The sequence below is a fragment of the Pithys albifrons genome, chromosome 1 (assembly GCF_047495875.1).
Source record: "Pithys albifrons albifrons isolate INPA30051 chromosome 1, PitAlb_v1, whole genome shotgun sequence".
In the NCBI taxonomy this organism is placed as follows: domain Eukaryota; kingdom Metazoa; phylum Chordata; class Aves; order Passeriformes; family Thamnophilidae; genus Pithys; species Pithys albifrons.
Window position 1 is genome coordinate 122,604,383 of NC_092458.1, and position 24,995 is coordinate 122,629,377.

The 24,995-nt window shown below is 42.4% G+C and overlaps 1 protein-coding gene across 1 annotated transcript in view; it reads right to left on the reverse strand.

Moving 5' to 3' along the window:
* Positions 1-24,995, reverse strand: part of BACE2 (beta-secretase 2) — a 52,304-nt gene that overhangs the window by 20,001 nt on the left and 7,308 nt on the right. Inside the window, exons 2-4 of the mRNA XM_071566612.1 lie at positions 8,127-8,215; positions 1,812-2,028; positions 127-255 (exon numbers count right to left, since the gene is read on the reverse strand). Coding sequence (XP_071422713.1) covers positions 127-255; positions 1,812-2,028; positions 8,127-8,215 — 435 coding nt within the window. The remainder of the gene's footprint in view (positions 1-126; positions 256-1,811; positions 2,029-8,126; positions 8,216-24,995) is intronic.

Consider the following 24,995-nt stretch of genomic DNA (forward strand, 5'->3'; position numbering starts at 1 on the left):
CCTTAAAAAAATAGAAAACACGTCATATATTTAAACATTAAATTTGGCAGAAGTAGGATAGGCACAGAAAAGAGGGAGAGAGATTAACAAAGATACATCTTCCCTCTCCGACTGACAGATACCCACAAGACTACCTCCGTTGGTACCACTTCCAGAAACAGGGAGTCCAGCACCACACATCTGCAAGGAGAAAATGTTGGGGATCTTGGCCTGCCTCACAAGAGAATCAAAGAACGTCTCCACAGAACTTGAAGGCTTGAAGGTGTTGAAAAACAAACAAACAAACAAAAAAACGAACAAAAGAATTGCAGGATTCATTAAAAAGTTTCTTTGCAGAAATAAGCAAATCATTCAAACAAGACTACTTTTCATGACTAAATTGAATTTCTGACAACTAGGTGATGAAAGTTCTAGACATACTATGTCATTAAAAACTCAACATATGTCATTTTTCTGTTTCTGTTGTTTTTAAAAATATTTTTACTCTTGACCATTGCCACTGTTGCTGCCACCAAATCCCTAAAGCACAAGAGTAATTTTCAATTTCAGTTTTCAAACTCAAATAGTGGTTTCAGGCTCTCACTGATGCTTTCTGTTTGGAAGAGGCTTTGGGTTATTAGAACAGACAAATGTAACTTGCCTTTCACACTTTTCTAGAGGCAAAATTTTAAACTCAAGATTTTCAGTTTTTCAACATAATTCTAATGAACTTTTGAATTCAATGGTCCTTGATTCCTCTTCTTTCTTTTGAAGAACTTCATATCCCAGCACACTCACTTCAACTGATTGCTGGCCAACAGGCTCTTCCCCACACTTTTCTTTGAAGTCACTAAAGTATTGCAACTTCACTATAATTCAGATTTCCGTGCAAGTAGGTCTCATGACAGGCAGAGACCCTGGGGAGTGTGAGGAGCCAAGGGCTCTTACTACACAAAGACAGAGCAGCCTCAGGAAGTCAACAACTCTTAAGTCTTTGGAAGAAGGGAAAAAATCAACACCCTGAGTACACTATTTGCCCAAACCAGAGTTTGAGAAGCAGCTCTTCTCTTCCTGTTGACAGTACATGTCAAGTCAACAGCAGAAGTCAATACAAGGCTCACATAACTCTTGAATAAAGCAGAGTTGTCAGGCAGTATTGAATCATTTGTTCTAACTGGAGAGATCTTGCTTTGTGATGTGTAAATTGAAAACTGTGACTGTGTAGCATTCCAGTCACGTTTGCAGTTTTAGATTATAAGCTTATAAACTTTAGACTCTAAATTTTGGGGTTTAATTTAAACTTTGACCTGAATTTTCAACCTCCAGAAGATCATGATGTTGGTTCTATGTTCATGGCAACACTGCAGTTAATATTTGTTGTGAAATTACCTGTCTGTGCCCTTCATCTCAACTTTTACTTGATGGATGGAGAATGTATTAGGATGAACTAACAAGGGCTTTGCCAACTAAGTTCATCAGTCCATGGACAAGTCTTGAGGATTGTCATCAGAGCCATAATATGACCCTCCACACATACCAGAAGACTTTAGTCCCATACTCTGGTACTGCAAGCTCTGTAAAAGCTTATTTGTTCCAGAGGAGCTAAAATCAGAGATCAGAGTTTTCATCACCAGAAAAGCCAAAATTCCCACATGAGAATGTGATACCAGCACAAACTGATTAATTCTTTCTGCAACAAGCATGAAAGATCCAGGAAAGAGTGGCTGGAAGGGAGGAGTCTAATGCTGACAGATCATGTCACTTTATTTGAATAGTTAGATTTCTGTTTATTGTAATTGTGAAAGACAATCACTCAGGAAAGGATAATTTACCTTGGCTAAGGCATCGTAGGCAAGGCCAAGAATCCCATGCCATTTAACCCCTGGTAAGAAGAAGTTCTCTGATTCCAGAATGGTAGCAATGTTGATGGTGTAGCTGCCATAGATTCCTTTTGGCATGGTAATAACATCTGTACCCAGCACTCCAGTCCAGCTTCCTTGGCTGTACTTAACTGTGACATCAATCCCTTGAGATCTGTACGTGCTTGACCTTTAAAAGGAAAAGATGCATTTATGCACAAGCTGTTCATCTGCAATGCAAGACAGAATATATTCCATCTCAATTTTGCCCAGAGTGGGGGGAGAAAAAAAGAACCCTGCAAAATACATATTCATACTGCTTGTAAAAGCAGTAAAAGGCAGAAATAAAAAAAGAAAATCTCAAGGCCCTGTTTTCATCCAGAAGCCATCAATAACTCAAACCTTCACAATGTGTGCCCTTTATTTTAAATCTAAGGTATTATGTCACCTGGTGCAATGTGTCCCTGACTCAGACTGGTCCATCACAATAGGAGCAACACTCTGACTGGAAAAGGAATATATTAAGTGGTGCTAGAAAATGAAAAGATGCTGAATTCAAATCAAAAGATTGAAATGCCAAGCTAACTGAATAGCTGTAGACTAATACCTCATTAATATTTTTAAAAGATCCATTTTGGGTAAATTGAAATATTATTGTGAGTATACGGAGTAAGACAGAGGCTTTTTAAAACTGCAGTTTGGTCTATCAAGAAGTAAGTAGACTTGGGTATTATTAACAAATGATTCACTGACTTGGAGGAGAAAAGGAATAAATTCTTTCTAGCCAAGGTAGCAAAGGCAAAGGAGCAGTTAAGTATGGCAAGCAAAGAGAGGAACAGAATCCTGTTTGGAAGACTTACTGCAAACACTAGAAGAAATCTCAATAGATTTTTCCCTTTAAAATCCTGTAATCCCTAATTATTGCAATCATATTCCACCCACATCAATACCAAAGAGCTACAAAAATTTTAGATCCCTCACAATTTATTTTGGACCCACTCCTTGGCATACATCTTCCCCTTTTGAAGAGACAGATGATCACACCCAGTTCATCTGAATAGGTTTTCTTTTGACAGCTTTTTAAAAAGTAAATTAAGGGGGAAAAAAAAAGTGTAAAATAATTTCACAACACCAACTTTACACATATGTAGAACAACAGGAAGTGCAAGTGGCTTATCAAGTGCAGATACTTTTATTAATCCAGATTTCACAGCCACATGAAGTGGCTTCACAGCCCCTTGTGTCTGAGTTCACCAGCACAAAGTCAGTGTGGTTTTGCCTGTTATGGGGAACAACCTTTAGATGACAACATGGAAAAGTCCAATCCATTAAAAGGGATGCTTTATCTTGAGGAACAATTTGACCATAGGGACCATCCAACTGACCTCCTTCCTAGCTAAGGTCAGGCTCTACCACTACACAGTTCTTCATATTCCTAAGACCTAACCTTCAAGAATTAACATATAAAACAGCAGAAATAGATAATATTTCAAAATGCATAAATTCCAGAGATACTGTCACTACCTGTGTCTGGTTACTGCTACTGCTGTTTCACTTGCTGTGTAATTCTGCATTTGTATGACACACAAAGTGTAAGTAAGGCCTTCGAACAAAATCAAAATAGAGTCTGAATAATTAGTGATGTAAGGGAAGCTGGGGGCTTAGGAAATGAAAGGGAAAATATAGGGTTCTTCATGTAGAAAAGTATCTGTCTGGGCAAGAGGAGACACTTGAAATCAAGAGAGAAAATTGAGTGCTGGGAGAATAAAGTGAAGCAAATCTGAAAATGCAGATGGTGTGTGACTGGCAACAGCAGCAACACACAGCTCTTCTTCCAAAAGCAGTAACAGCCTGATGGATTGAACTGTGGACCAGGACACAGAAAAGTGGATTCATTTTCCAGCACAGCTGGTGAACTTCCCTGTGGAAAGGCAGGACAAGTCACCTCCTCACCCTTTGTGCCTCAGCTTTCCACCTGTTGAAATGGGTATGAGGACACTTGTCTCCTCATTTGTAAAGCTCACAAATGTCCTGTTGAAGAGAAGACCTTATTATTTCCTTCAATGAGCAGAATTCCTAACATGGGAAGGGATCTCACATGATCCTTGTGGCAGTAGATTATAATCTGTTCTGCAAAACCACTTCCTGCTCCATCTTCTTGCCTGTAATCAGCCACTGTGATTTTTTTCATCATTCCATCTCACTAATCTAAAGAAAGAAAACTTCTTTAGAGGTCAAAACTAGAGACTTGTTGTAATTCATGGGCTGAGTGTTTTAAACAAACACACAGCACAACAACAACAATGAAAAATTACAAACAAGCTGCTTTGGCTGTGATGAGAAAAGAAGAAATTCAACTCTTCCAGCAGGACAGAGTGCAACTTAGCCAGGGGCAAGGAAAATGGTTTTATAATGACCCTACTCCCTTCTCTCCCCCCTTCCCAGTTTCTCTCTTCTCTCCAGAGCACCCAACAGAAACACAGCCCTCAAACCTCAAGTGGATCTAAAGCCACAGCAGAGCAACTAGAGATGGGTTCATTTTCTTCTGTGAAGTTACTCCTCATTACTAGCATATAGCATTGAACCAAATACATAATGATATAAATTAAATAACCAAAATGTTATTTCCCATGTCATGATTCCTTTGAAGGAAGCTCAACATGGCAACAGAAAATCCACTACATGCAGAAAACCCTTCTTAAAACCAAGCTCACCAAACGACTTTGAGACAAAGCAAACGTGAAAATATAACATAAATTATTGATTTTTAACCAATTGCAGGGCTTCTGGAAGAAGTTTATAATTCACCCCAAACCACAAGCTGTAGTGTATACAACCAAACTCACAGCACCGTACTGCAAGGCAGCAGTTTATTTTGCTTGCTGGTATGCAGCTTACTGTATTACCTCAATTTATTGCCTATATTTTTCTTACCTCCCTATCTCTTGGAAAGATCCAACTCTTGAGCAGCTTGTTCTTGAACCTTCACATGGTGAGACAGTAGTACTCACACAGAAATAAAACTGAATACTGTTGCTGAATACTGAAAGCCCTGAGCATGTCATGTTGACATATTGCTGCAGAGCTATCACAGATCAGTTGGGTTCAAGTGTAAGAACCCCTTTATATGTCTGTTTAAGTAGCTCTTTTATCATAAGCAGTGTATTCAACAAAACTACTTGTTATTTTGAACAGCATGAGAAACAAGCACTGTGATTTCTTTTCAGTTCAGGTCAAATTAGGCCATTTTGCAAACCTTACACATTGTAGTGACTTATAGAGCACGATTATCACAGCAAACTCAGAACTTTTCATAGCAAAGTTTTGTCAGAGCCACTCGAAAGCACAAGTTGTAAAAGAGTTCACGATAACAACTTTACTCATTTTGTACAGAAGGAGCCAGATAATTGAACTGCAGAATTATACGACACGGATTATACGATACACAACATCATTTAACGAGCTAGTTCTGAAATTGCTCCAGAAGGGCTCTTCCTGAAAAACACACCCTCTGGGTCCTTTGAAACAAAGATAATGCTCTTCCTATGCACCCTCCTCAATTTCACTCAAAAACACTCATGCCTTCCATTTCAGATTATGATCATCTGAATACAATTAAACTAAGAGCGTGGCATCAGGAAATCCAGACCCATCATTCTCTTTCTCCAACACAACATTAATATTCTAATGAGCACACATCTATAACTCATTCTCATTAACTTAACAAATTACTAATCTTTCTTTCCTCTTTTCTTCAACTTGCAGTTTATGACTTTGGAAGCCACTCCTTGACAACATAGGGAAAAACTGGAGGAATGATTACCAGACAAGAGGAAACCTCTTTACCTAATTTTGAAGTGTCCCATTTAGTGTGGAAGTGCCCAGAGGTCACTCTCCTCATTTGCACATGGGTAAAGGTCACTCTTAGATAATTTTACAGATCCAGATGATGTGATATCAAGGCCTCTGTCTACATCCGTGCAAAATCATGACAACCAGGTGTGCTGGCTTGGGCTGGGGTAGAGTTAATTTTCTTCACAGGGGTTTGTGTTTTGGATTTGTGCTCAAAACAGTGTTGAATATAGAGATGTTTTTGTTAGTGCTGAGCAACTCCTGCAGAGTTGAAGCCTTTCCTGGCCCTTGGCCCGTCTTACCATCGAGCAGGCTGGGTGTGCATGAGAACCTGGGAGGGGACACAGTCAGGAGAACTGACCAAAGGGATACTCCACACCATGATGTCATCATCAGTATATAAAGAGGGAGGAAGAAGGAGGAAGAGGAGGGACATTCAGAGTTATGGTGTTTGCCTTGCCAAGCTACTCTTATGTGTGTTGGTGCCCTGGGGATGGCTGAACACCTGCCTGCCCATGGGAAGAGGTGAATGGATTGGGTGTTTTGCTTTGCTTGCCTATGCGGCTTTTGCTTTACTTGTTGAAGTGTCTTTATCTCAACCCATGAGTTTTCTCACTTTTGCCTTTCCCATTCTCTCCCCGATCCCACTGATGGGGATTGAGTGAGCAGCTGTTGGGGCAACACTCAGGAATTACAGTTTGTGAAGTTCTGGTTGGACAACAGGAAATAATTCCTCCCCAGGAGAGTGTGGCACAGCACTGGAACACACTGGCCAAGGAGAGCATGGATTGTCCACCCTGAGATTTACAGGACTTGGGGGCACTCAGCCATTGCTTGATATCTGGTGATAGCCCCACTTCATTTGGGATATGTGCAATGTTTCTTGCAAACAACATTTCTGAAAGATCTGATTTCACTGGGGCCAGGAACCCTGCCAGATGACATTTATTTAAATGTATTTAAACTATATACCATGGGAGAAGCATGGTGGAACCAGGTTAAGGCATGCTGACAGCTGGACTTTATTCTGAGCACATTGCAGTGCTCCATCAACCCAACCCAAACCAAAAACTTACTGCAATTGCTCTGGACTGTACTGTCTTGAGTTGGAATAATTTTGCAAGACCTCCTTAAGTCTTTGGGGCCTGAATTTCAAGCTTTCAGTACTAACTTTATATCAAAGTCCTCAAAACACTGTGTACACTGAGAACATCAGAGACTGTAACCTGCAAGTGATTCCATAGCCTTTCTGAACACACAACCTTTGCTGTTGCTCTTTCTAATGGGCTATGGTTCTTATGAGAGAAGCCTTGTTCATTAACATTAATTATGAGAAAAGGGAGAAGGAATGCTTGTGCTTTTAATTGCTAACAATTAAGTTTTCTCTAGCCACTACCTATGGAAGGGGATAGCTGGCATGGAAAACTCTGCAGAAGTGCAGAAATAGCTTTGAAGAGTAAATTCCAGACTCCAGACCTGTCTCATATCAGGGTGAGATGTGAAGTATCTCCATTAACAGCTCAATATATGACAGGAGGTAAGGCTATTCTAGTTAGTAGCATGGAAATAATGGATTTCCTTCCATTACCAGTGCATCTTTTTGGAAAAAAGTTCAAAACCCCATGTTAAAGTACATAACAAGGTAATGAGAATGGTGATACTCTCCAGCATCCCAGACCTCTAAGTACTTTTATCCATATGCTTCAGCTAAAGGTAGACACTGCATTTTGGAGAAGTTTACCTGAAATAATTGAAACTAGAGAAGGGCAGAAAGGAAGGAAGAAAAGATGGAGAGTGATTCAGACAGACAAAGCTGTGCTTGGCTGTGACTAATGTCAGCTGATGGTAAACACAGTAAATTTAGCATAACAAGCACCAAAACCACAAAGCTGTATTTTATAAATAACAAGATTCATCAGGGTCTGTCTAGATTGAGGCTCTAACTGATTGAAGCTCTAACTGATTGAAGCTCTAACTGATTGAGGCCCTTGAGCCACACTAAACAACAAATTAGGTTTTGACTAACTAATTTTGCTTTTGGATGAGATGTCAAGCAATAGATACAATTACTGGGTTTTAATTTTTGTTTTGAAACAAAGGCAAAGTATATTTAAACTTTTATTCCTTCTAAGACTATTCAGAGAAGAAATTGGCTGGAATTGGTGTGATTTTGCAGACCATTTTTACCCGGTAATCTTCCCTTTTCACCAGCTCTCATCAGTGCTGTGCTCAGAGCTCAGCTGGGCTGAAATCACTGGACAATTCATGGTGACAGGCAGGGCTTTGCATCAGGCAAGGCCAAAATTCTCACTAAGGCAACTAACAGGCCACTCTCATGGGATGTCACAGGAGCCCCAGGAACTGCTTTATCATCCTCTCTTGGGTGGAGGACCCAGAATTTCAGACACCCTAACCCAGCACAGAACAGGTACTTACAGCTCAGGATTGAAGTAGGAGGTGACATCAGGATCAGGCACACCTGCTACAGCAAAATTACTGCTCCCAGTGTCAACAAGAATATTCAGCTGCCAAAACAAAAGGAGAGGTGATTTGCATATCCAACTAAACAAACAAACAAACAAATCAGAATTTTGCCTAAACCACCCTCAGTTTTAAAATCATGATGAACACTGCCCTGAAAAATAAATTTAGTGCCACTTTTGTGGAGAAAAATTTGTTGCTGCAGGCCCTTCAAACAGCTGATCATGCTGAAGTGCTTTAAAATAGTCATGGTGTTCCTGGAAGGGGGGAAACTTGCCAAGCCCATATTCGAACAGCAGATGAATTCCTGATCATCTCAGATTTCTTTTTGGCCCAAGCCATGTGTCTCAGAAACTTGGCTCATCCAGGACACAACTGAATTATGTACTGTTCAAAGCACTGTTTGCCTTAGAGCTTAGGAGACCTCAGGGCAAGGGCTGAGTGTAGGCCTGGACAGAAATAAGAAGCAAAAAGCTGCCTCATAGCTTGAAAAACATGGGAATGATGCCCAGTTTGTCATAAGCAGCAGCAGCCTACCACAGCCTTCACCTTTAAACAGGAGGATGGGGGATTTATAAACATCGTGAAAAACATTGACTGAAAGCTGGTCTAAGAGTGGGTCACTTGTTTGCTTAGTTGTGAGGGTGATTTAGGCCTAAAATTTCCTCCCAAAACCACAGGGACAAAATAAGATGCCTCCTTTCCCCATTTGGCTCAGGTAACCAGGCTGGTTCACCACAGCTGTGTGATGGCTTGTGCTAACACCAAGCTGAGGGAAACAGCAGCTGGATGCAGGACCAGTGACACCAAGGAACTACATGAGATATAATGTCATTAAATGATAGTTTAAGTCAGTCAGAGACAGTTTTCTCTGCTCTTCACTGAGTGCTTCCCAGGGCTTCCTGGCATATCCATTAGACTGTGATGCAAATCAGAGCAGGTTCCTCACCTACAGTTACCAAAAAAATCCCCAAAACCACAAACAAAAAAGCAATCTGCCATATGAGGCAGCTACTCAAAAGAGATGGCAGGAGCAGATACTAGCAAAGGGTGATTGCCTGCTTTGGTTGCAGTGTGGTCTCAGATTGGCTTAAAACAATTGTGAAAGGACACCCTAGGTAGGAGGGAACACCTGCTCCACAGAAAAACATTAAGGAATTAAGAATTTTTCTATAGAACGGAGTGAGACATGAAGACTTGGTTGCCCATGGGTTAAAGCCAGCTCTAATCAGCCCATCATCACTCCTTAAAAAGTGAGGTAGCTTGGGATCTAGCACGGAAAGGGAATGTGGGAAGGGTGAGAGAGGATGGCCAAGGACAAAAGAAGTGGAGAAAAAGGGCTGAGCTCAGAAATGAGAGTAAAGACAAAGGAGGATAAAGCATTTGGAGAAGCTATCCTGAATCCTTCCTTATTAAGTCTAGGAGCAAGCACAGACAAAAAAGTGTGAGTCAACGTTCAAAAACATCGTTGGTTCGGTTGTAGAGTAGGAGGGAGGAGATGATTTCCCTTGTTTTACCTACTTAATATAGTATGGGCTGAGGAGCTCTGAAATTATAACATGAACACAAAACCAACCAGTAAGTTGTGGGAAGCCCTTCTGAACTGCACTCACACTACTCTGTCATTGGTATTCCCAGTCCTAATCACACAGGAATTTTAAGACTAAAAAGAAATAAACCTCCAACCTAAGTCAAGTGCCTCACTGCATTCCAGATTTCAGTTAAGCAAAGACAATACATTAAAATTTATTTTGCAACCACACAACCTAGACAGAGACATTTCAAAACAAAAGGACATCTACAAGTTCACCTGGCTGAAGAAGCTGAGGCTTTAAAAGAAAGTAAGAACCTCTGAGGCATGACTTGCAATAAAATCCAAAGTTTGCTGCATACTTTGGTTTGATGACATCAAAAGCCCAACTTTTTTTTCAACTACCTAACAATGTACAAACTATTAATTTCCCCTCTCCCCTCCTCGAGATAGAAATCATATTAAAAATAAATAACAAAGAGCAGCTACAATGTGTGCATCCATCAGGACCAACAAAATTTGCCTCCAAGGGGTGCTGCAGGGCTTAAATTAATTAGCCCTTCCAAGGCTGTGTGTGATGCTTGAGTAATGGGCACTCTATACATCAGCTGCATAAATACATGGAGGTGTTGCCCAGCCTCGGTAATATGCGTGGCACCATCCACAGAGGCGAATTCAGGGGGGAAAAAAAATCCCCAAACAAAATATGACACATATGAAAGATATTTTACCCCCACACCTTAAATACAATGTTATCATCACGGAATTCACAAAACACTGAAGAAAAGGGCGGATTTACTACCCACAGTACGAAGCGAATCAACGTTTCCAAAAGAAAATAGACATAAAAGGGAAAGCACAAAGCTGTCTAACCATGCAAGCACCAGCCCACTCGGACACAGCAGCGCTCACATGACAGATCCCTATTGAGCCTGACATTCCCTATCCGCATGTTTGCGCTTAATGAGATGCAGGCGGCCAGGGCAGACACTGATTTATTGTAGTCCTCACAATAGTGCCAGTGATTAGCAGCTCATTCTGGGGTGGGTATAACTTACTGAGTTCTCTTTCTCCCCTGGCTACCCTTTGGGTCTGAATTTTCTTTAGTGCCTTCACGTCTCAGTAAAAGCCACTTTCATGTGGTCGCCACTGGAGCCTTCTTTATTCCATGCTCCCTGCTGCTGGTTTGGTGGAGCTGCTGGGGGAGTTTCAAGTGGGCTTTGGGGAGTCACAGCTGCAGGAGCCACGGTCCAGGGCTGCCCATTCTGCCCCATCTCGATTAACCAGAGAAAGCAGCCCTGCTGAGAAGAACTTGGGTGTGCTGGTGGATGAGAGGCTGGACATGACCCAACCATGGGCTCTGGCAACCTAAAACCCAACAGTGTCCTGGGCTGCATCAAAAGCAGAGTGGGAAGCAGGGGAGGAAGAGATTCTGCCCCTTTGCCCCCTCAGGTGAGACCCCACCTGCAGAGCTGCTCCAGCCCTGGGGTCCTCAGCATGGAAAGGACATGGAGCTGATGGAGCAAGTCCAGAGGAGGCACCAAGATGATCAGAGGGATGCAGCTGCTCTGCTGGGAGGAAAGGCTGGGAAGAGCTGGGATTGTTCAGCCTGGAGAAAACAAGACTTAAGGGTGACCTATGGCGTGGCCTTCCAGTACCTGAAAGGATGGAGAGAGACTATTTACAAGGTCCTGTAGTGACAGGACCAAGAGGAATGGCTTCAAACTGGAAGAGGGTGGGTTTAGAACAGATATTAGAAAAAAATTTTCCCTTGTAAGGGTTGTGAGATACTGGCACAGGTTGCCCAGAGAAGCTGTGGCTGCCCCATCCCTGGAAGTGTTCAAAGCCAAATTGGATGGGGCTTTGAACAACCTGGTTTAGTGGAAGGTGTCCCTGCCCATGGCAGAGGGTGGTGGAACGAGATGATCCTTTCCAATCCCAACCATTCTATGACTCTGATCTGTAGAGGGCAGCCCTGCCCTCTCCCAGCAGCTGAGGCCAAACACAGTGTGGTCACACCCCAGCCACTGCACTTTGCTGCCCAGCTTACTATCAAAACCAGAAATCCATGACATCTCTACCTGAGCGATCTGCTGTGACAGCTGGAGAGTGGCCAAACCCCTCTGTGCCTTTACATTTCTCCCACAGGGACAAAAGACCCTGATGCCAAGGCAGAACCAACAGTGGAGGTGCATCCTCTCCAGCTGTAAATCAGAGCTCTCACAGGCAGGTGGAGCAGCCTCTTTGGGTTTATTACAGCCATTGTGTGAATCACTTCCTGTCACTCAAAACTGATTATTTGGTGATCACCTTGTTTTGACAAAGATTATCAGATGAGGTCACGTTTTGCAAAGGCCAAGGCCAGAAAGACACAGCTCAACAAGGCTATGACAGAAAAATGCACACAGACAGCTGACCGATCACATGCTGAGCCTTAAACCCAATGGAAACCAGCACTTTTGCTTTTGGATGCACAAAAGCAAAGTCTTGTTGGTATTTTTGTTGTTGTTTGTGGTTTTGGTTTTTTGGTTGGGTTTTTTTTTGTGCGTGTGTTTGGAGGTTTCGTTTGTTTGTTTGGGGTTTTTTGTTTGTTTGTTTTTTGTGGTTTCCAAGTTCCATTTCAGACCTACCTAGTAGATGTTGAAAGCAAATGCAACAGACTGTTTTTTCCCCCTGAAAGTCACCTTTACCACAGCCATGTGACATAAAACCAGCAGCCAGTAAAACACCTGGAGATTATTTTACTGGATGCATTTCCTATATGGAAATATTGTTGCTATTATTAATAGCAGGTTCATAAAGATCCTTGTTAGAGTAAGCTAGACAGGAACATCCACCTCTGCCATGACAAACTTACAGAGGGAATCTGACACTATCTATATGCCATTAAGTTGTGGTTATAAAAAGAAACTAATCCAAACCTGTTTTCTGAAAGTCACAAACATTTAAAGTAGAAGCCTTTTAGGTCATACATTTTATATTTTTTTCCTACTCTGAAGGGGTACACACAGTAAAAAAACCACCCCAGTTGCAATGATTTTTTCAGCTGGTATTCAAACACATTGTCAATACTTCAAAGATCTCTCAAACTTTCCAGTGCTTGATTTAGCTCCAACATCAAATAGCACTTTCTGTAAGCTATCCCACTTCAATAATTTACCACTATGTCTTTAATACTTTTAAGTCTTCCATTGCTGAATGTTGTATTTTGATATAAGAAAAAATATTGTCTATTCATGTGTAATCTTTATTTCATTCAGCAACTCTTCGGCAGTCTGTGTTTCAGGCACCTGTCCTATCTGATACAGCAGGTGATGTCAATGTGACGACATCAACACCAGCCTAGGCACTATGCATGCATCATTTAACTGCCTGGTGAACAGCAATTTGCAGTTACCCACCATGCCTTCAGAAAGTGATTTTCTTCACATTTCAAGGAAAAGTGATAAAATGTAGCAATCATTCAATTTTTGTTGCATAGAGATTTATAGCACCCCTTACCAGAGACAGTCCTCGCCTCTGTTCTGATGCACACCCTACTCAACTTCATAGAAGTTTCTCATCTGTGTTTCAGTTTGAGGATGGGAGTTTTTGGCAACTTTCAGAAAAATATACAAAACAAATCCCACAGGCTACAAGTGCAAAATGCATTTCTTTAAAGCAGCTCTCTGGATGATTTAGCATAGACAGCCTTTTCCAGGTGTGGAATCCCAAGGCTTGCATGCAACCCTATCCCAGTGGCTTCTGATGTGATTCCTTGGGTAATCCACACTGAGCTAGGGACAGTCTTCGCCCCCATTAAAAGACTGGCCCATGGAAAAATCCACTGCAGTTCTTTTTCCAAGTTAATGGGTCTGATCCTTATAGGTCAAGCAATAAACTTTTGCCACTGCACAGACTACAGTTTGTACAATGACTTGAAAGGAGGTTGTAGTGAGGTGGGTGCCAGTCTCCCCTCCCACATAATAAGTGACCAGGATGAGAGCAAACGGCCTCAAGTTGCACCAGGGGAGGTTTAGATTGGGTATTAGGAAAAAATGTCTTGGAAAGTATTGTAAAGCATTGGAGCAGACTGCCGAGGGAAATGGTAGAGCCACCATCCCTGGGAAGTGTTCAAAACACATGTGGGATATGGCCCTTGAGGACATGATTTAGTGATGAACATGGTGGTGGTGCTGGGTTGAGGGCGGGACTTGATCTGAGAAGTCTTTTCCAAAATTAACATTTCCGTAATTCTATGAAGAAACCAGACTGCAAAAATGTATTTGGCTCTTCATTCCTGCTTCAGCTGAAGCATAGAGGGGTGGGGGGAAAAAAGGAATAAGATTTGCACAGAGAGGGCCATAAATACCATAATCAATCTTATCCAGCCTTACATTTACTCTGGGGGTCAGTCAAACCTTAATGATAGACAATTGATAGTTTACACTGCACATGTCAGCACAGCAAGGAAGCTGGCTCTGTAAGAGTTCAGAGAGTCACTGAATGGTTGGGGTTTGAAAGGACCTCAAAATCTGGTTTCTACCCCCTGTCATGGGCAGGGACAACTTCCACTAGACCATGTTGCTCCAAGCCCTGCCCAATCCTGGCCTTGGACACTTCTAGGGATGGGGCAGCCACAGCTTCTCTGGGCAACCTGTGCCAGGGCCTCCTCACCCTCACAGGGAAGAATTTTTTCCTCATAACTAATCTAAACCTACTCTTTTAGTGATGACAACTCTTTTCATGATGAAAACTCTAAGCCATCATGCCTTCCCTGGGATTTTAACTTGACCCAAGGGCACTCCTTTCTCTTCCCTTCTCTCCCATCCCCAGTGAAAAAAGCGACCGTTCCACACCAGTAACATTCATCTGCCATTCAAAATCCTATCCTGCTGTGCTTTCATGACTTCTGCCAAAGTACACACTTAAAATAGGGTTTATAATCCTACTCTGCTTCATGGAGCATGCCACACAGTGAACTATCACAAAGGAAACAAGTTTTTATCCCCATGTAGAGACCGGCAGTAGGAAGCATCCCATTACCTGCTCATGAGCTGTTAACACACATCACAATGTACTGGATTGGAAGTCCACCCCATCTAACCCCTGAGCTTGTGTCGTCTCTTAACTCACTCTTTCTGATTTTGTCCCACACACAATAAACCCTCCAGAAAATAAGCTGCTAGACAGGGCTTAAAAAAAGGTGCAAAGAGGCACTGTGTTTCTTGTTAGGGATTAGCAGCTAGAAATCATTTGGGTAACAGCTCTTCATTTTCAAGCTGGTTAATAGATAGGAAAATTAGTTGCCAATTTAAATTCTGCCTCATTTAACGCAACGATTCCTAATTACATTATCAGCCCATCTGGCAAGAATTGCTTACAACCATCACATGGAAAAGAAAACACACTTGCAACTATATGCTGTTTGCCCACAGTTACTACGAATTATTATTGGCACTGGCTGTCAGTCAGGTTATTTCAGCAATTTGTTTCTACAAATTAGTAGTGTTACAACAGACAGCGGCTTTTTAGGCACAGAAATACTGTACAACTTTTTTTCCTTACTTGTGTTACTTGGAATTAGCTTTTACAGCCTAGTTTCTATTAAAAAATCAGCAGGCTAGGCTTTAATATAGATTCTTCATCTGTTCCTCTTAAGATGCAGAAATAAAACCACTTTAAAGGACGAGTTGGAGCAATCTTTGGAAGCTTTCCTAGATATAAAGGCCTGCACAGTCAGACATAGACTTAAAAAGCCTCCATAGTGACACATTTCTGCTTGCAGAATAGTGTGCATTTTGCTGAAAAGGTAAGACTGAAAACAAAAAAAGGGAAGGTTTGTTGGACCAGCACACTGCCCATGAACACTGGAGCAGGGATGGGACTCTCCCATTTTTCACTGCTCATAAGCAGCCCCTGGACCAGAGCAGCCCAGGAGCACTTCACAGAATGGATGAGGCTGAAGACACCTCTGGAAGTCATCTGGTCTAGCCCCAAATGCTCAGGCAGGCTCAGCTAAAGCAGGATGCCCAGGACCATATCCAGACAGCTATTCAGTATCTCCAAGGATGGAGAGTCCCCCACCTCTGTGTGGGCAACCTGTGCCAGTGCTTGGTCATTCTCACAGTAAAAAAGTGGGTTTCCATATATTTAGAGGGAAATTCTCATGTTTCACAGTTTGTGCCCTCTGCCTCTGGTCTTGTCACTGACACCTCTAGGAAGAGCCTGGCTCTGTCCTCTTTACACCCTCCCTTTATGTACCATGATGAGATCCCCTTGAGTCTTCTCTTCTCCAGGGTGAACAGTCCCAGATTTCCCAACCCCTCCATAAGACAGAGATGTTCCAGCCCCTTAAATGTCTTCCTGGCCCTTTCTTTGCTGGAATCTATCCAGTATGTCTATGCCTCCTTTCTACTGGGGAGCCCAGAGGTGGAGAAAACACTCCAGGTTTGGCCTCACCAGTGCTGAGTAGAGGAATCCAGAATACAACCCAGCTCTCCAGCTGGCAACTGCACAGCCACTGGTGGTGGTGGAGGACATCCCACCCAAAGGACTCTCTGCAGCTTGCATGGTATCAGACTACCTTTGAAGAGGAAGAGGAGGAGCAAGAAGGGCGCAGGTCCCCATGTTACACCGAGTCTGGGAGGAGAACTATTTCCAGTGTTGTCCTGAGTGAGGTCACCTCACCAGAGAAAACAGACCTATCTGCTCCTACCTCCAAAATAACCCTCAAACCCTCCCACAGTCATAAGAAGGGTTTAACCATGCAGCCAAGATAAGAGAGGCATTGTGAGAAAGAAAAATTAGTGGATACTGATTATTTTCTGAAGATGTTTGTTCAGCAGGTGGTGCCCATGTTTTGCTTCAATGTCACCCAGGAGATGCAAAGGAAGGTGACTTATTGCAGCATGAAAGCGTGGGCAAACCAGAAGGTCAAGTTTATCACCAGGGTAATTCCTGCTCTCAGGGCAGCAGCAGACCAAGTTCAGTCTGACCCTTCACTGTCATTTCCCTCACAACATTCCCAGCTGGTGCCAGGACATGGAATTTGACCCCATATCTGTATTACCTTCACATTCACTCTCTCCCTCAATCACCTAAAACACGCAGCTATTCCTGGACATTCTCACTGGGCCCAGCAAGACCAAGAGTCTTTCACCCTCAATCTCTTCATGATCTGCACTGCTAGAACTGGGAGGAATACTTTATTTTTTCTCTCTGAAAAGCAATAATCTCTTTCTTCACCAGAAGATTACAAAGTACTATCTGGATTAGTCAATCTATCTGTGCTTAAGAGCACTGCATGCTTCTGTAGTGGAGATTTGTATAAAAAACACAAATGCTAAAATGACAGATTGCTCTGAAGTATAAACTTGCTAAACTAAATTGTGAGTTGAAATATGAGCATCTGACTCTGGGACTGATGAATAGTCATTTTGAAGAGAAATATTACAGGAAGTGCTTTATATATATTATCATTTTGACAATAAGGGAAGGCTATTATGGTTTAAAGACAAAAAAAATAGTCAGCCAATCAATCCTGGTAACAAAACAAAATATCTATTCTTCATTTCTACGCTCTCCTTTCTGCCAATGCCTTCGCTTCCCTAAACATTAGCATTCTTTCTGCACATCCTGTCTCATGTGCTATCTTATTTTTCAGGCTGAAATTTATTTGCTGTGTCTAGATTTATCATACAACACATCCATCCTATTCATGCTATATGAACATGCTTTGCTGTTGAACATGAGCTATTACTTGCTTATCTTAGAGCTGTGTGAATCGTAGCAATTTTGTCTCATTACCTTTTCAGAAAAGATTAACCTTTTTCTCCTCTTTTTTTTTTCCCCCAGATACAAGTCCCTCTCCCATGTCACACCCTATAGCAGACAGAAAACTAGGTGTGTGAAGCAATCCCCTACTTCACATAAACCAAATACAGCTGGAGTCATGCCCTGCTCTAGGAATTGGGTTTTAAGGAAAATCAGGACTAGTAAAGTTCAGTAACAACAATAATCCAGAGCTCTAGAAAAAACTCACTAAATAATCAGTGATAGGCTTGAACTGGTTTGAGAAGACTGAGAAAAACTCTGATAGCCTTTTAAGAGACATAGAGACATACCACAGAGACCTCCTTGGGAGCCAAATCTTTCAGAAAGGAGAGGTTGCATGCCAGCCAACAGGTACCTTCATCAGTCCCTCCCAGGGCAGCCAGCAACACACATTAACCACGTGTAGACTCTTAGCTCTTACTATGAGCAATAATTACTCAAGGGCTCACAAATTTGAGCAAGGAAAATCTATATATTTGCTATGCTTTATACTACAGGCGTTCTTGAATGGAAAGATTAATGAGCACCCGGATAAAAGGAGGATTAAAAAACCCCCACAAACACGCTCTGAAATTCAAGAATGAATGCAGGAGACATCAGCTATTTGCACTTAAGTGCACACAAAGCTCTTGTTAAATCCAAAAGCCCATTTCCACCTGTTAGCAGGTGCAAAGGTATTAAATTCATCAATTTTCTGCTAATCACAGTACAGCACTGATGAGACAGGGAGACTGTAAGCCCAATGCCACTGGGAGCAACTCTCACTGCAAGACTCATGAGGAATCCCAGTGCCCACACAGTCTTAGTTTAGAGACAGGCTATGCCTAAACTCTGTGCCATGTCCTAAATTACTAAACACCTCATCCAGAGCTCAACCCTCTCTCCCTCTCTCGAGAACATGGTGGCCAAAGGTGTTGGAGACACAGCTATTAATTCAATAATTCAACAGCTAAAAAGAGCCTGACTTTTGGAGATACAGATGGGAATGGCATCACCAATTTCACTATCACCTCCTCAGCCCCAAACCTCTTTCTCACTTTGAAACCACAGAGTGTCACCACTGCAAAGCAGACCTGCTGGGCACTGTCTGGCAGGAGTTTGACCTCTTTGGGGCAATGGCCAGCCACATCAGATGGCTACTGTTTTATGGAGCTGTGAGTGCTCTAAGAGGACTCAAGGAGAGGGAGACCATCCAGCTCCACAGTAGACAGGACAGTGGCAGAGGTGAGGAAAGGGCTGCACACTTGTATTTCACAATAGAGGGGCAGAGACACCACCAGGAAGGAAGGAAGGGTTTCACTCTCTGCAGACAGCTCCCTCAGCAAACCTCCATGCACTTGTACCCTTGAGCTTCACCATGGCCTGTCTTGCTTCATTCCCGACAAAACCACTGTCAAATTATTTCAGTTGACCTGAAGCGAAACTTTCTCTGCAAGAAATTAAAAAAAAGACAATCACCTCACTGGAAAACAACAAACCATCCACCTCAAATGTTTGAGGTTAAATGTCTGCTATGGCTGTTCTGTTTACCAGCACTACTTAGGGCATTACCCTTCTAAAAAGCATAATCACGTCAAAGAATTTTACAGGTTGGGGGCTTTCTAGGGTAAGAAAAAAAGAGAAAGGGGTTCACCATGCTAATAAATTCCCTTTCAGAATACAGTATCAAGAAGGGCTTTCTGCTTTATTGTTTTGATTTTTTTTTCCCAAGGAAATGAAATCCGTAAGCCTGCATTAATATATTATACCCAGTGAATGATTACAGTTAGAAGCTGCATAAAGTTCAGAATTTCAATTTTCCAAGGCTTTTGCTCTGCAAAATTAGCTTCCAATTTATTTTGTCAGGTCATTCTTTTCTTTTCCTCTATCGTTCATTAGACTCAGAGAAACTGCTGTCTGAAAAAAAGGCATTTTTAGCTCTTCTCTACCTACCTTCAGAAGTCCTATGCTACAAAAAAAGTTTGTTTTGAAACTAAATCAACAACCCTCCAACTGCAGTAAGACCAAAACAATTTTATGCATTTGCAGAGAGCCAAGCCAGACTAAGTAAACTCAAGAAGGCTTGATCTGTCTGATATTTAAACCTTTCTCACACTGTACAAGCTTCTACACCTGAGTCACTGTTTATTCTGCCATTTGGAAATAACAAAACTAATCAAGGGACACATTTCAAACTTCAATACTGCTTATGATGCTCATTCCTAATGCTCCTGAGAGGGATCTCTAGCCCCATGAGCACTGTTGTTTTTGGTAATCTCCCTTTTGTCAGAGACACCATGTTACCCTTGTCCTCCAGCAGCATGAAGGAACCTTCCAGGAGAGGTTCAGTCTCACTCCTGTATTTCTATCTCCATTAAAAGGTCTCCCTCACTCCAAAAATTTGAACTTCAAACTCAAATTTAAATAAGACTCTGGCTATCAAATTGCACTGGAGATGTGAAACCAAGTGCCAAAGCTGCTGCTTCAGCATTTAAGCAGCTTTTCTTTAGATATACATATATGGGGTTTTTAGTGACAGGACAAGGGGCAATGGCTTCAAACTGAGAGTAGGTTTAGATTAGATATTAGGAAGACATTCTTCCCTGTGAGGGTGGTGAGGCCCTGGCACAGGTTGCCCAGAGAAGCTGTGGCTGCCCCATCCCTGCAAGTGTCCAAGGCCAGGCTGGATGGGGTTCTGAGCAGCCTGGGCTGGTGGAAGGTGTCCCTGCCCATGGCAGAGGGGTTGGAGCTGGATGATCTTTAATGTCCTTTCCAACCCTGACCATTCTAGGAGGATTCTGTGATTTGAAGGCAGCAAGTAATTTTGAAAAAGGCTACATTTCAGAGGCAAGGAGGAAGAGAATGAAGCTTGCAGGACAGCAGTGAGAAAAATCAGAGTTGCTCAATCTGATCTCTTACGTCTCCTTCCACTATCAACTCAACCTTGTAGTGACATGATTCTTTTCAGGTTTTTTTCCCCCTCCTCGGTCAAGATGTTAGTTTTGGAGACAGGTGTTTGATAGCAAAGGCTTTTCAAAGCCTGGAGAGCTGTGAGAAGGAGAGGTGAAGGCAGGACACTCCTGACTCATCAAGTCTATCTGTCCTCCCCAGAACTGAGCTCTTCCCTGCAGCACTGCCAAACCCACACAGTGGGGCCACCACTCATTATGACATCCTTCTAGCTTCAGGAAGTCCTCCTTATGTTTTTTTCAGTGCTTTTCTTCAAGAGGGACACTGAATGCTTACAGGTATTTTCCAGCCCTTCCTCAAAAACACTGTAACAAAACCAAAGTGGGTAAGTATAGTTTTTCCTGGGTTTTCTCTATTCATACCCTGCAACAGTGAGACAACCAACCTTCCCAAAACATGCAAGTCAATGGACATGATCACATGGGAACCCCTACCCTGCTGCTTCAATCAAAGTTCACATCTGTGAAAGCAGCCTCTCCCTCCTGGAGGCTGAGAAACTACCAACAATCCCACATTCCCACACTGAGATCCCTGGATTAGCCGAGATCACGGAGAGGCAAATAAATTAGCACACACCTTAGAAAGCCAACTATGAACTCCCTGTACTTCAAGGCATGACCTCTGCCATAAAAATGCCATAACTTGTTCTTCAGGACTGGATTTCCAGTCCTGTGAGATTTTCTTTCACATATAAGAGCTGGGATGTGTCAGCCTGGGGAACTGAAGTTCCCATCTTCTGATTCCCTTAACTACTTCTTCCTCCCCTGCCACAGCAGCTCCCACCTCTGTCCCTCCCCTTACGCCCAGGAAACAGCCACAATCCCACACTTTCATACACGTCCTGGACTGCAGCTGTTCAGATTGTAAAGGACCACAACTGGATCTGCTGGTGCAGGTGAAGGGAGCGTGAGAAGAGATCAGGATAAAAACCAAAAGAAGTTCAGCTACATCAAGTACAAGGACTGGAATTTGGTAATTCTGACTGCATTCCCTGCTAGAAAAGCTGTGCCACACCTCTGGGGAAAAGGAGAAGGGCCAGGCAGCTTCCCACTGCTCCTGGCACCTTCAGCAGCTGCAGGAATGTATGGGCAGCCCCAGGTCTCAGAGCACAAACAAGGTGATGCAACTCCAGTGGTTTTATTTCCCTGGTAATTAATAAAGGGAATACAAAAGTCAGAAGGCTTTTGCTCCCAATTGCACCTGACCTATTTAGGATATTACCAAGCAGAATTTGATTGTCATCATGGGTGTTCCCTGGAATTACACAAGAGAGTTCAAAGGCACAAACAGAATGCAGCATTACACTCCATAATAGCAGGAAGGACTATTTGATTGGGGAAAAAAAAGAGGAGAAAACAAGCTACTAAGCCACTGCCATAATGATGTGTTTGATTCATGAAAAATAAGAATCCCATTTTTTAATTCATATTTATTCTAACATTTTTACTTAAAAATTTGGCAGGATAATGTAAAAGGCAGTTTTTCTCAAGTGAAGTAAGATCAGATTTTTTAGTTCTTTTTTTTTAAAAGCAGCACTGTTCCTCCCCCTGCTATTGGACTCATTTATTTCTTTCTCTCTCCTCAAACATTTGTACTTTAGTCTTTACCTTGGCTAATACTGTAGAGGCAGCAGCTCTGGGAAATGAACCAGCTTTGCCCGTGGCTCATACATCATTACAATTGTTAACCAAGTTCCACTATAAAAATCTTGATTACACAGGAGAACACAGAGGCATGCAGGAACACAGCTTTGTTTCCAGATACCAGGCTGAGTTTGTAGGGCAGGAAGTTAAAAGACTTTGTTATGCTCTCAGGTCGATAAAGTCTGCCAGGGCAAATCACAACAACACATGGAAGACACATTCCTACTATCTATTCCTCTACATACCAACCTGCATGTAGGACAAAGCTAAATCTACTTTGGCCAGGGGTTATAACCCACCCACTGCTGGATGGCAAATGGGAGCTGGAACCAGATGATCTTTAAAATCCTTCCCAACCCAAACCATTCTATGATTCTGTGGTGCCTCAGGTTCATTTCACACACTACAGGGAAGGCAGCAAGTGCAGCCACATTGGGGCCGATGGTGCTCAGGGCACTGGAATTGTGGAATTTCACCCACTATCAACAGCAAATGTTGTGCACACTGGCCATGGTGAAAGCTTCCAAACCTGACCAAAAACTGGCACATAGTATCACTAGTATTTGGTCACTTGTCAATACACGGTTAACCTGAAGGCTCATCAGTGTGCAAATGAAAGTTAATTTTAGCTGGAATATGTAACACACACCAGCATTCATAACTACAGCTCCTGAGAAACTTTCTGAGCTTCCCACTCCCCACCTCCCCCCCCGCCCCATTATTTATCTCAGTGGTTCAAATGCAAAAATCTGGCACTCTGGATCATGTGAAATGTTTGTGTTATTCCCTGAAGGTCTTTGCATCCAAGAAGCAATGAGAAGATTATTCTGTGACAGTTAAACTGAAGCACTGTGACTGCATCAGATTTTATTTTGCTACTGCACTTCTTAGACTTCTGGGAAGTGTGACCACCTTTGAACTCCTCTGTCTTACTGGTAACATAAGAGTCACTGAGAAGAAAAATGAATGAATTAAATAAAAATCTCTTTAGTCACAGAAAAGTATCAGTAGGATTGATGAATCATTTTCTGACATGCCTCACATTTCACTCTTGCCAGTAGCAGACATTTAATAGGCAGCACAGTGAATAAAAGCACAGGTCTTTCCACACCACGCTTAAGCAGCAGGGTAATATTGTCCTGAAGACCTCCCAAACTGCTATAGTGTGCTCAGTCTTCAATCAGAGAATCACCAAATGATTTGGGTTTGAAGGGACCTTAAAGATCATCTCACTTCAACCCCCCTGCCATGGGCAAGGACTCCTTCCACTAGACCAGACTGCTAAAAGCCATCTGACCTGGCCTTGAGAAGACACTGCAACTGTTAATTTCTTATGCAGCAAACACTGACAGTCAAGGTTTCTGTATCAACAGGTATCACAGTGGAATTTCCAAACTAAAGTTTCCATTTAGGTAGGAAAAAAAATGAGAGCTAAAAAAAACCCCAAAACCTGCCTTGAGATTTCACAAAGCCACAATTTCAAAACTAGATCCAAAGCCTGCAGCTGAAAGGGACACCCCAGTATTTTATTTTCTACACCAAAACTATTGCGGCCAAAGGCAATCTTCAAAACTTTTTTTATTCCTGAACACCACAATAAAATTTTCAAGAGGGAACATCCAGGACTTGGTGTTCCCATATGATGACACAGCAGATAAGCCTTTTATTTCTGTAGAAGCCCCAAATGCCTGATCTCTGGTATGAAGCTTCCTATGGCAGCAAAGTAGGAAGCAGAAAGAGCCTGGGTGGGTGAAAAAATTGCCACATCTGGCCTTGACATGAGCCTGAGCACCAGCTGCAGTGTCACAGCAGGCTCTGAGGTGCTCTTCTACGGGCCACTCTCACAGGCAGACCCACTAACAAATATCAAGGAATTATCTGAGAGATGGTGACCAAAAACATCCAATTATTTTTTCCCTGTCAAATGGCAGCAGCTGGCCTTTAATCCTTTCCTCAAGTGGAAAGGTTACTCTCAGTTCTTGAGTTGTCATCTTTTTCTTTGAAACAAAAACACTGATTTTAGATCCCTAAGAATGGATTCCTTAGTGTATTTAGGGAGGAGAAGCTTATCAAGTGTTACTGCAGCATTAATACCTTTCCTCTTTGGAAATGAGACCAGACTATTGTGCAAGACATGCATTTTCCTAAACACATGCAATCTAGCTTAACAGCAGTTTTTGCTAGTAAATAGGTACAAAAATAAGCCAACCATAAAGCCAAATAAAATCAACTAATTTTAGTACTCACAAGCTGAGCAAATAAGACAAAGTCTACAAGTAATTTATTTTTCACAAAATCAAATTATTAGTAAGCAGCAGTGAGGGAGAAAAGGATTGCAGGTGCAATTACTGTCTTAACAGATTCCTTTCAAAAGGGCCTAATTATGACACATTAATTGTATTGAATGAATTGTAATTTTCAGTCGAATAAGACTTTTTTCCCCCTCCTCTAGCTTGTTTTCCTCCAGTTCCCTCCTCATCATACTCCACAGGTTTCATCTGAGGGGGACTCTTAGAAAAACAAAACAATGGTCTAGAACATCTGTCCCCTGCTGCCCTCCCTGTAAAATACCCTTAGAGAAAAAAGCCAGTGAGAGCAGTAGGAGAGACTGGCAAAACAATGAATGAGGGAAGAACTCTGAGGGAAAAGAGAGAAGAGGGGAAGAAAGGTATTATTTTATCAACCTTTGGCAAAAGATGAAGCAAACATTGCCTCTGGCCCAAAGCTTTCTGAAGGTTCAAGAGCTGACTTTGCTATGCAGCTGTTGTTGGATGAGTGTGGACAAAAGTCCACTGGAGAGCCAGACCTGGAGGAAGAGCCTGTTCAAAGGGCTGGGGGTGTGGGCACAGCAGGTTCGGTGGCCAAGCTTCCATCCCAAGGGGAGAA